The sequence below is a fragment of the Stylophora pistillata genome, chromosome 14 (genome assembly GCF_964205215.1).
Source record: "Stylophora pistillata chromosome 14, jaStyPist1.2, whole genome shotgun sequence".
Lineage (NCBI taxonomy): Eukaryota > Metazoa > Cnidaria > Anthozoa > Scleractinia > Pocilloporidae > Stylophora > Stylophora pistillata.
Window position 1 is genome coordinate 5,599,879 of NC_142532.1, and position 11,736 is coordinate 5,611,614.

At 38.5% G+C, this 11,736-nt stretch overlaps 2 protein-coding genes and 1 pseudogene across 2 annotated transcripts in view; 1 reads left to right on the top strand and 2 right to left on the bottom strand.

Moving 5' to 3' along the window:
- Positions 1-439, bottom strand: part of LOC111339528 (uncharacterized) — a 1,512-nt gene extending 1,073 nt beyond the window's left edge. Inside the window, exon 1 of the mRNA XM_022946204.2 lies at positions 1-439. This exon is cut by the window's left edge and continues 1,073 nt beyond it. Within this exon, the coding sequence (XP_022801939.1) occupies positions 1-439 (439 nt within the window).
- Positions 440-655: 216 nt separating this feature from the next.
- On the top strand, positions 656-6,666 carry LOC111339538 (transmembrane protein 41A). Its single transcript, XM_022946218.2, has 5 exons — positions 656-899; positions 3,617-3,773; positions 4,997-5,158; positions 5,477-5,615; positions 5,743-6,666. Exons 1-5 carry the CDS (start codon positions 745-747, stop codon positions 5,922-5,924), a joined length of 795 nt encoding a protein of 264 aa, XP_022801953.1. The 5' UTR covers positions 656-744; the 3' UTR covers positions 5,925-6,666.
- A 253-nt stretch (positions 6,667-6,919) lies between these two features.
- On the bottom strand, positions 6,920-10,426 carry LOC148716228 (uncharacterized; annotated as a pseudogene).
- Between the last annotated feature and the right edge of the window lie 1,310 nt (positions 10,427-11,736).

Below are 11,736 nucleotides of genomic sequence, written 5' to 3' on the forward strand. Positions count from 1 at the left end.
TGTCTGCGATTTGAAGAGCGTTCAGACAGTTGTTCTTATTGAGATTTTCTTCCAAGAATCGTATACACTCTTTCTGTACGAACTCTATTCCCAGATAATTGGCGACTTCCAGGACGTACTGAACATTATCTGTGGTAATGTCGACACTTCCCGAGTACACAAACCGAACCAAATTCGTAATGGCGTCTTCATCGAAACCAAGAAGTTCAACTTCGTTTGATTTTCCTTCGACCCAATCCGTTCCGAAAAGCGCTTCAAAGTACTTGCTCGATAGCGCTAATACAGCGCGATGAGCTCGTAACTTTCGATCTTTTCCGATTTTAAGAGTGACGTCGCAAAATCTTTCTTCCTTCTGCATCCAAGTAAGACCATTCCAAAGGAAAAATCCATGTGATGGATCTTTTGCAGTGTAAGGACTATCGATTCGAGCGGTTTTCATCGATGTTTTCGATTTCTTTTTCTTTTAAAGAAATCTTGCTGTTGTTTGAGCGTGTCAACTAAAAAGCGACGACGTAATTTCCATATCACGGTGGTGTAGATGTAATGAAAAATAGACGAAGTTTTGCGTGACAACCTCGAAATCACGCGATTTTACTAAAAATTTCGACACCAGTCTAACTTCCTATTCTAGCCTGGCGAGGTTACATACAAACTAACATGCCGGCGCTTTCCCATCCTTCTCCGTAAAACTTCTCAGCGACTTTTAAATTTGTACGGTTTCGGGTTTTCGAACACCGTCTCAGAATGATGAGGACACTTTCCAAAACACAGAGAACTTTCTTTTGTATTCTAGGCATTGGTTCTACTTTTTTTTCTGCCACGCTTTTTCTTACCTTAGTGTCGATGTTTCGACCGCCATTCACAGCGAATCTCGCCACGGGGGCTAACGAAAGTAAAAGGTAAGCTGGTAAGATCGCAGGGAGTTAGCTCGGCTAGTATTAGCAGAGGTTTGAGACAACAATTCCTTCCTCTGAAGGACTTAGCTCTAAGGAATCCAGTTAAACCAGACATTTAGGGAATTTTCAGTTGGTAGTCCTAAGTGATACAGGATTGCTTTGGTTTTGCTTTACGTCGCTCTGCAATTGGTTCAGAAAACTCGCGCCAATCTCTGAACCAATCAGATGCCAAATAAAAACCAATCGTGACCTGGTCACCCGCATTTTACCACTCTTGATGATTTACCAGTTTCCACTTTGAGTCCTCATTGGCAATCTTAATAAAAATGGGGAAGTCTGTCTACGAGCTAAGTGACCCCTCAGGCCAATACTTAACTCCGGTTACTGTAGCATGAAGCAACTATTTCTAGAACCCCCTGGGATGCTAATCCATCGCAGGGTTACCCCCACCTTGGTGAAGAGAGGCACTATGAGAGTAATTTAAGTGTCTTGCCCAAGAACATAACACAATGTCCCTGGCCAGGGCGCAAATCCGGACCTCTCGATTCGGAGTTGAGTGCACTAACCATGGGGCCACCCAGTTTCCACTGCAACCTTAATACTAAACTGTAACGTGTATGCACACTAACAAGGGTGGTTTGAAGAAAAGGAAGACAAATTTCTTTTCTCAACCTCCCTTTCCTAACATGCCCACATCTTTGTAGGAATTCTGTCTCTCTGCAAAAATGGCTATTATAACTAAGTGTAACAGAGAGTTTTTGAAGAGAGACTGTCATTGTATATAAGTCTTAACCCTTAAGCTCCAAGAAGTGATTAACATGTAACTTCTCCCTTTAATATCCCTCCATCATCCAGCAAACAGGTAGTGAGAATACTCAAACTTAAAATTGTTATCTTGATTAGCACAAATTCGTATAAATAAATCTCAAGAAAATGTGACGCAGCTGGAGAGGAGATTTAACAAACAGATCTTGGGAATTTTAAGAGTTACAAGACTGACTAGAAGGATTGAACATGTTATGGAGTTTAAGTGCTACTGAAACGTAATTTTCATATCCGAGATTTTTTGCAATATGATAGAGTTTGGACGTTATTTGCAAACGCGGTGTACTTTTGTTGGGCCAACTCATAGCGGAAAGTACATTTTTAACCATTCGAAGTTGACCGGCTGAGATCAAAATTGGTGGCCATCTTGGTGCAGCCAAAACAACCCTGTGATGTCACTGGTTGTGTACTTCTGTGAAAGAAGGGTAAAAGCATGGAGTGTGGCTTGCATGTTGGGAAGCCGAAAAAGAGGATTTCGGGCAAGATGCCAACCTCGTCTTCTTCATCGGCGGCAATATCGGCATCTTGGCTATCTGCGAGAGGTTCGCCTGGTTAGGGAGCAAAATTCCCGACTGATACCGAGAACGAATCTCTACCAGTCTATTAAGTTAATCGGCAACTGACAAGATCCACAAGATTAGGATCGAAACCGCGGTCTTGCCGGACCATCTACAGAAAATGTCGAAAGACATTATAACGGCAGATGGGTTACTAAATGCCCCGGGCCAAAGCAATGCCATTCAGAGAATGAAGAAAACATGGAAGCCTCATACAACACCGCCACTGAAGATGATCTACCTGGCAAGTCTGAGGATAACGAACAAATGCCTCTGTACCAAATGCCTAGCAGAACATGCCCAGAATCCCTACAATATAGAGCGAGGGCCAAAATAAGAGCAGACGAAGGGCTAACGCTCGAAACGTCAGCTTTTGTAATCATTACAGTGGCCAATTTACCATTTCAACTTTGTTGATATATCCAAAATAAGAGCAGACGAGGATTTCAAAAATGAGATAAAGCAAATCCTTAACAATGCGGAGCAAGAAACAGTAAAGGCAATCATCTGCCTCTATGAACGTGAAATCGGTCGTTTTAATACCGAAATAAAGAAAAGAAAACGAGCCAAAACGGCTGGAACACTGAACACTAAGAACTGTAGTACGATCGAATCAGCGCGCGTGGCGCAAGCTGAAAGCAATCAAGACAACTTAATGATCAAGACAGTCAAAAAAATAGTTGTACATCTACAAAGGCGAACGATTCGAAAAAGACGCAATCCCTGATGTGCGTACTCAGTGCCACACATAAAGCAAATTCTCATGAAAAACTGGCATTTAATAGAAACACAACCACTACTCAGCGAACTATACAAAAATCTGCCGCTCGTATCTTACAAAAGAGGGCGTTCGCTCAAAGACATACTCGTGAGGGCTAAACTTTGAATAGGCTACTCTAAACACACGCTGGGGAGTCGTGTAGGCCTGTCAACCCCATTTTACGCCACCATCTTCCTCTTCGCTACTGGAGACAACTTCGCTTCGTTCAAAAGAAGATTCACTTGACAAAACTTCAATATCTGCCATCTCCTTCGCCCACGAATACAAACAAACAGTGAGTGAAATAAACCAGGCTATCGGAGTGAACACAACCAGTGACGTCATCAATCCATTTTGCTCAGTACCAGAGCCCGGACATGGTTTTGTGTAAAATTTTTGAATTGAATGGTTAAAAAAGATATTTTTCGCTTCTTTTTGGCCAAAGCAAATTATCTCATGATGATCACCATATTCAAAACTACAGGTTAGAGCAAAAATTTCAGATACGAAAATTTCGTTTCAGTAGCACTTTAATGTAGTATAATTGTATTGTGTTCTGATCTTTTGGTGTTTTTTAGTTACGAGCTCCATTTTCCAAGTGACCTTGAGGATCTCAAGTCATTAGCCAGTCTATTAAAGCAATACAGACAAGAAAATTTTGGTTATGTGGTTCTGCTGTTCTGTAGTGCGTATTTATACAAGCAGACATTTGCTATCCCTGGGTCTGTTTTTATGGTAGGTATTCATAATGGAATAACAGAATAAATAGAAAGTTTAAGGAGAAGTAAAGGGATTATTAAAAGAAATGAATTATGTCAGTATACCTAGGTATGAACTGATAAATACATGAAAAGATGAATGAAGAATTAAAATTAAATTGGAATATTTTGCTGTTAATAATATACATGAAAAAATTTCTCAGTTCTGATTGGTTAATATGAATGCAGTTTTCAGTTAATTCAGTGCAGAAGAGAGTTAATTCAGTGCAAAGAAAGAAACAAACCAGACATTCTGATTGGTCAGAATGATTGGTCAATATCAATGTCAAGGTCAATGTCACTTGCAGGGTTTGAATAAATTATTTTTGCACGTGATGCACGCGCTTTTCATCTGTGTAGTTATGAGAAGCTACCCTGTATTTTTTTATGTATATTATTAATAGATAATCACATGATTTTCTCATGCAATTTGGAATAAATAAACACTTGTAAATTTTTTCAAAAACCACAAATTGCACTCGCCCTTCGGGCTCATGCAATTTTGTTAGTCTTTGAAAAAATTTACTCGTGCTAATTTATTCCAAATTGCACTCAAAGTAATGTGATTACCTATACAAAAAAAAAAAAGATAGCAAAATGAAAATCATAATGAAAATATTAAAAAGGCTACTTGAAAAATTTCAAAGAAGCTTTGTCGAAAGATATTGGATCATTTTGGTGATACCGGGGGTAAGACTGTTTTTGTCAATAGTGCAAAACCTTTTTTTTGTAAATAATAGTTAGTGTAATATTGATGAAAAAGAAAACAAAATAGTGAGGTTGGTAGACATGGTAAAGATTCATTAAAACAAACTGCAGATGACCAGCTTGGAAATTTTTGACTTTATTAAATTAAGGTGTGACCAGAAAGAAATTTCTTGTGACAAAATCAATAACATTTTCAACAAGGTGATGCGAGGAAAGAAAAATATCAATTATGGGGATAATATTGGACCCTCTAAGAGTGACCAGCATCTAATTTCTCTTTACAATATCACCCCTGAATCACACATTAAGGTCAGGAGAATAAAGCAAATGATCACCAACTGAAGAATAAATCTTCAAGTTGATTGTTACTCAAACTCTTGTCATCAGCACCTTGGGAAATGTGTAGAGAATGGTATGGAGAATATGCACACTGATGTTAGGGTGTCAAGGGTTAATTTTACTTATCCTTGATTCTATGCAATCTTTTTCCAGAATTTGTTAGCTGGTGCAATATTTGGTATGTGGGCTGGATTTCCTTTGGTTTGCATCTTGACTGGATGTGGAGCCACGTTTTGTTATCTTTTATCTAAAGCATTCGGTAAAGTGCTTTTACTTCAGTATTTTCCAGACAAGATCCAGGCCTTGCAGGACAAGGTGAGAAAGGACAGACGCTTACATTATGTCACCATCAATGATGTTTTTCTTTTTATCATAAAAAAAAATAGATTCCATGTTGCTGTGGGTCTGTACAGTTACATGTGTGTTAGAAATCACAGAAGAAGTCAAAATCAAGAACATAGGTGACATATGTATCTGGCTGTGCTTTGTATGCCACTTTTTTGTTCTTGCCAAATTTTGACTTCATCTGTTAATTTTATTGAAAAGGCACCCACTAGTAATGTCATTTGAAGCTAATTCCATGTATAAGTTAGAGCAATCTGACTTTTCAAATTCATTTCTTGTATTTTTCAGGTCAAAGAGAACCTTGATAGTCTGTTTTTCTTTTTATTATTCTTGAGACTGTTTCCTATGTCTCCCAACTGGTTCTTAAACATGTCATCCCCAGTTTTGGAAGTACCTATCACACATTTCTTTTTCTCAGTTGTAATTGGTAAGATTTACGTGACTTGCTGGTTATGTTTAATTTGATTTGTTATGAAAATTTTTCAGGTTAAATTGATGAAAAGTCAAAATCAAAAATTATTAATAAAATTATTTTTTCTTTTTTACCTTTGTAGGCCTGATGCCATACAATTTTATATGCTGCCAGACTGGTTGCATTTTGTCACAGTTGACATCTCTAGATGAACTCTTTACTTTTAATGTTGTCATTAAGCTATGTGGCATAGCTGTTATGGCATTATTACCTGGTTTAATTGTCAAGAAACTTCACAAAACTAAAAAGTCCCATTTAGATTGACTACTCTAAGATTGCTATGAATATTTCAAAAAAAATATGTAGGAATTTTGTATGAGTGGATATGAAAATGCATATGCAAAACTTTGAATTTTTTGTATTATTTATGAAGGGGGAATCAAAACTCTAGTCAATGTTTATAAGAGTTCGAGATCAATGAATTATTTATAAAATTAATATTACAATAGTTATTGAGACTCATTTAATGGGAAGTAGAAAATGTATTTTATGAGAAAAAAATTAAATTATATTGCTGCAGATCCTCGATTTCATGTGAAAAAAAAGACATGTAATGTCACAGAAGAACCATTTACGTGTTGCTTTTTTTCACTCTGCAGTCCATTTTCCTTTTTTAAAGTTTGAAATTTACATATAAATTGTGTACTTGTAATTATGTTAAAAATTACACATGTCACCTAAGATACAATGAATATATGAAGTTCATATATTTTGAACTGCGGTATTAAATATGTATGATGCACAATCCTTCGCAGTAGATAGCGCTATTTATGCAATAGTGAAAATCAGACCTGAAAAAAATCAGGCCTGTACGGGATTCAAACCACTGACCTCTGCGATACTAGTGCAGCGCTCTACCAATTGAGCTAACAAGCCAACTGGGAGCAGGCCGTTAAGTTGATGTCACCTAACTTTGAAAGGCATTTGTGGTGATTTGTCATTTATCTTAGTCAGTAAATTACATTTGTTGAAACAATATTAATTAAAGGGTCTTTTTTTGCACAAATGGTTTGTTTACATTTACTACGATAAACTGAATCATACACTTATTTTGATTGGTTCTTACACATGATATCTTGGATGGCAGATGCATAAATGATGTCAAAATTAACAACATTCTGCCTTTCTATCATATAAAACAAATAAATCCCTTGTTGCTGTGGGTCTGTACAGTAAAAGATCATAGAAGACTTCAAAAATGTAGTAAGAACAACAGTGACAGTCACCCAGCTGTGCCCCATGTGCCACTTTTCTGTTCTTACCATGTTGTTCTGTTACTGAACTGGTGCACCATAGCATGGAATCTGTTTGTCAAAAGTCATAGAAACATATAGGACAGTGAATCAGTAAATGAATGAATGGCTGAATGAACGAGGTAAAGGATAAAATTAATGAATGAGCAAATAGATTAAAGTGAAACAAATCTTACTGGTATTTTTGATCAATAGAACTCTTGCGTAACCTGCACAAGAGATACTAGAAAAGAAATAATAATAAGATAATAATAATAATAATAATAATCACAAAAAATTTACAAAAATCATGTTAAAAGGCTTAAAATGTCTGATAAAAATCTAAGAAAAGCTATTGGATACACGCTTCGGTTAGTAAAGATGATGACAACAACAATAATAATCATAATAATTCGGTTCTCTATGATCAGACTCGTATCAGACCCAAACTAACTTTGATAACAAAAACAACCTACATATAAAAATCGCGAAAGCAACTACTAGTTCGTATTGAAAGAATTTCAGAAAACGTGCATCGAAATTATCCTCGTAAGAGTAAATTACATTAAAAAAGTATATGAGAAGGGAAGTGACACTCACTCTAAAAAACTGTAAAAACAAATTTTAAAAATGTCTAGCCTGTGTTTGCCATAGCATTGTCAGTTAAAAAATCTGTATCGAATGTCTCAAATGTTCTTCTCTTCTTTCTTATACCTCTTAAGCATAAGAGGGCGCATCGTAAGAGCGCAAAGGAAATTTTGGCTCTAATCCAGGGCATAGTGGTAGAGTATGTTTCACATTTCTTAATGGATATGAGTTCAACTAAGCGTTTATGGTAAATTTTGCATTCAGTGCCCATCCCTCCGGTGGTACTAAAGATCAGGGGCGTAAAGGATCCTTGCTCTATTTCTAATACTCTACTGGCATACTTTCATTTCTTCTCATTTTCGTGCTGTTTGAAGACTTGCTCAGATGTCTTCTCACGATAGGAGTCAGCGTAAGGGTGGAATACCCGGACATCAAAGTATGCAGACTTCTGTCGCTCCCAGAATCCTCTGGCTAGAATATCAAGACGAGCATCTTGGGAAGTATTGGCTCCATTATTCAAAATTTCTCCCGTAACCTGTTGTAGGGGAGACTCGATTTCCACATCGTTACATACGGTGCTAAGCAGTGCCGCCTCCAGGTCTCTGATCTCATTGTGGCGTTGTATCACAAATCCGCCATTTCTGCAGGTCATCGCATGGTCCACGTCAGAGATGTCACCCCAGAAGCACCGGTTTGGGATGTCAGAGAATACCCAATTATATCTCAGCTTAAGGACATCTCTAAATTCTCCTTCATTGAGATCGTATCCTTGGTCTTTTAACGGGATGACAGTGAGCCAACTGGAGGAACCTCTTTCTGATGCTTGTTCTTTCACTTTGAGCGAGTTCGGTGTTAACATGTTTTTTACCCTCACTTCAAATTCTTTCAGGGCCTCACGTTTCTTAGCTATTGCCTGGAACTTTGCAGCATTGTTGTCTGCTTCATCTGGAGTGTGGTGATCTTGATGTATGATACGCTGAGTCAGCGGTCCAGTAAAAGCTACCGAGACTTCATACGCTTGAGATGCCAATTCTACAGGGTTTGCGATACCAAGTCCGCCCAAATGCACTGGGAGAGCAAGTAGGTTGCGCTCTTCTTCATTAATTTGATGATCTGTAATGGCAGGAATTAAAAAATTTGCTATAGCATTCTCAAGTGGCTCAAGTAGATCACTTATATCAGGTAGTGTTCTTAAGAAGTAGGTCCAACGATGACGCAGTCCTACAGTGAATGCAGCATAGCATGCCTGAGGTTGGGAAACGGCGAATTCCGGAAGCTTAGTAACTTGGCTAACCCAGTCTTCTACTTTGTCTCCAATGTATTCTTCTAAGAAGGCTCTAGATCCTAAAGCTGCACCAAGATGCTTGTGACCTTCAGACGTCACGTTGATTTCAGTGTCGGCAAACACTGCCTTTGCAGCACTTTCTTTCTCTGGCTTGGTGATTAGCCAGCACTTTTTGGCATTCGGAAAGTAGCCTAGTCGAGGCCCACTTTCAGAGAGCACATTCCACCACTTTCTAACCTCAAGAAGTGAACCACTTCCAGCAGCATCGTCGGAGAACCAGCATTGCTTAGTTGCACTAGAACTTGTAGTTGTGAGATGAGTGGCTGGATACTGATGGCGTACATACTCATTGCCAGTGGATCCCCTTGTGTGGTGCCCTCAACAGATTCCAATTCTTGACCACTCATAACAAAAAGCCGTGCAGGTTGTCTGTAAGTATTAATAGCGTATATTGCCATTGGAGGACATAATACTCTAATATTATGTAGTGATGCAGATCTGTTTAAGGCATTAAAGGCATTAGGGGCATCAATCAATAAGACTGCAACTGTGTCATCAGCTTCCAAGATGGTTCGCATAGCATGAATGGCGGCTTCGTTTCCACTTTTCAGTCCTGCGCATACTTGTAATGAGCCACTAGCTTCAATAACATCAGTCTTTATTACCCTTGTGACGCAGCCGTTCCCGATGATCCTGCGCAGTACCTCCCCAACACCAATTGGTCGGACTGCTCCTTCACCCTTGTCAAGAGGTATTAGACGACTTGAGAGTAACGCCTCAATGCTACTGGGGTCCACGTACTCCGTACATAGTCTTCTGGCCAACAGAGCGGCGGAGAGCATCACAAAGTCCTTTGCCAGACCTCTTGAAAGTTTTACATGATAGAATTTTCCTAAACCCGTCAGCATCAACTCCACAGAGACCTCTGGAGCCCTTGGTCCTCAGTGCAGGCTCACACACCATCTCACCATCAATTTCAAAGAATAACGTGGTTGGGACCTCTTCAATTGAACCAAAAAGTAAGGATCCAATTGGGCTTCCTGTGCATCAGGGTGTCTTTCTCTAAGTTGCCTTATGACGTCATCGCTGAGAGGAAGTATCCCTCCACCATCGTCACTACTGAGGTATCTCATGGCAGAATGAAGTTGCTCCTTCATCACAAGATTAGCAAAAACTTTAGCCTTGTTAGGTGTTACCGTTTGTTTAGAGCTTGTAAGTCGTCTCTGAATTATCCGCCCCTCACGTAGCAAAGCATCTATGTCACCTTCTTTCCACAAAGCAAGTCGTTTGGTTAAGCATTCCTGATGATCTTTTTCTTTAGACTTTCTATATGGCTTTTGGAGAGCAACAGCCATAAGCACAAAAGCTGCCTTAAGCGAGACATGTTTCCCTTCAGCGCCATTGTTCCATGTATTTATATGTTTTGTTAATTGATCGATGAAATTCTTGCCTGGTCTTCCATATGGAACGAGGAAGGTGTTCTTTCGCCATTTAGAGATTTCATTGTATGCATTATCGATTGTCGACGTTTTGACAAACAATGCTCTTCCATCGTTTGAAAGCCCCCATTCAAACAAGGAGGGCTTTTCAAAAGCTTCATAATGCGGCAAATTATCAGGTATTATGTTTGACGCGTTTTCAGTAGTAGGATCCCAGTTGCATCAATTGTTGATTGAGTCTCCTCAGAGAATTGTACGTTCGACGAATGCAGATTTGGGTCTTGAGAAAGCACATTTGCATCTGGGTTGCTTGAATTTTCGTCAGTGGCGTCTATCGAGATATCATTATTTCCAAGTATATTTGATTGCCAAATATCACCATTAGAATCCAAAGGACTTGAAATATTTGAAGAGGACGCGTTTTTCTCTAGTCGCGAAGCTTGATCCCTAAGGTTCTGACTTTTAATGGAAAGATGTTCATAACCTTTTGCATTCCAGAGGTCAGTAATTACTTCAATGTAGCCCTTTTTCCTCCCGTTCTTATTTCTTGGCGCATCACTTGAGCTAACGAGCTCCTGTGCGTTTCTTTTGCATTCCAGGAGATCTGAGTTCATTCGCTACGGTCCACTTAATATTCTTAGTTTTCCTGGGCATCTTGTTTCGAGGAGCTCAACCTCGCACGTCTTCACTATCCGGCGTCATCTCAATAACAATAATAATAATAATAATAATAATAATGGTACCTGACTTCCTTGGAAGTGTTCAGTTATCGGACATCCTTGGAACTGCTCATCTGTTGCGAAAAGTGTTGTGTCTCTGAGCTACGGGAATTTTCTGAGACTCAAACAACGTTACCCAGTGGAACACCCGACAACTATAATAATATATAATGGAGTTCAATGCTCAGTTTATTACCATTAAATTTACAAAATAACCTTTATTGAGTAACTTCATACAACCCGGAATCTAACATGAAACTGTATAAAAGGTAAAAAAAAAAATCTTGCAAGTTACAATTCTCTTTTTGAGAAAAAATATCACTAACCTAAACTACATAATTATATGGCTCTGAGTAATAAAATTATAATGTGTTGCTTAGGTAGTCTATATCTTACTTTAAGTCTCTTGACAAAGGAAATGCAAAGTCTTCAAAAGTTCAACGCATAATAATAATAATAATAATAATAATAATAATATATAGTTAATGTACATTTATTTTTTACTCCATGGCTCACAGGTTACGGTTTTCGCCCTGTGCTGCCTGATTAGAATGTAGCATTCAGTTGATTTCTCTGCGACTATAATACCTTTATTTACATTCAGCCAATGAAGTTATCTAACATTTTTTAGTGGAAATTATAGCCATTATCTTTTTTTTTTTTTTTGATGGAAGCGAAAGGCTGGAAAGAGAAAGAGATTTGTACTAAAGGGGTGAGGGACAGAAAAAAAAAAAAAGGAATAACGCGTGGGTGCGGGTGGGGGAGAGAACTTCCTGTTCCCTCCCCCCTAATGTCAACCTTAACTTCAAATTA

What these genes read in the sequence shown, in the direction of transcription:
- LOC111339538 (XM_022946218.2), top strand. Translation starts at nt 745, where the DNA reads ATGATGAGGACACTTTCCAAAACACAGAGAACTTTCTTTTGTATTCTA. An exon ending in GGGGCTAACGAAAGTAAAAG is followed by an intron (nt 900 to 3,616) that starts GTAAGCTGGTAA and finishes GGTGTTTTTTAG; the next exon opens with TTACGAGCTCCATTTTCCAA. An exon ending in CTTTTTCTCAGTTGTAATTG is followed by an intron (nt 5,616 to 5,742) that starts GTAAGATTTACG and finishes TTACCTTTGTAG; the next exon opens with GCCTGATGCCATACAATTTT.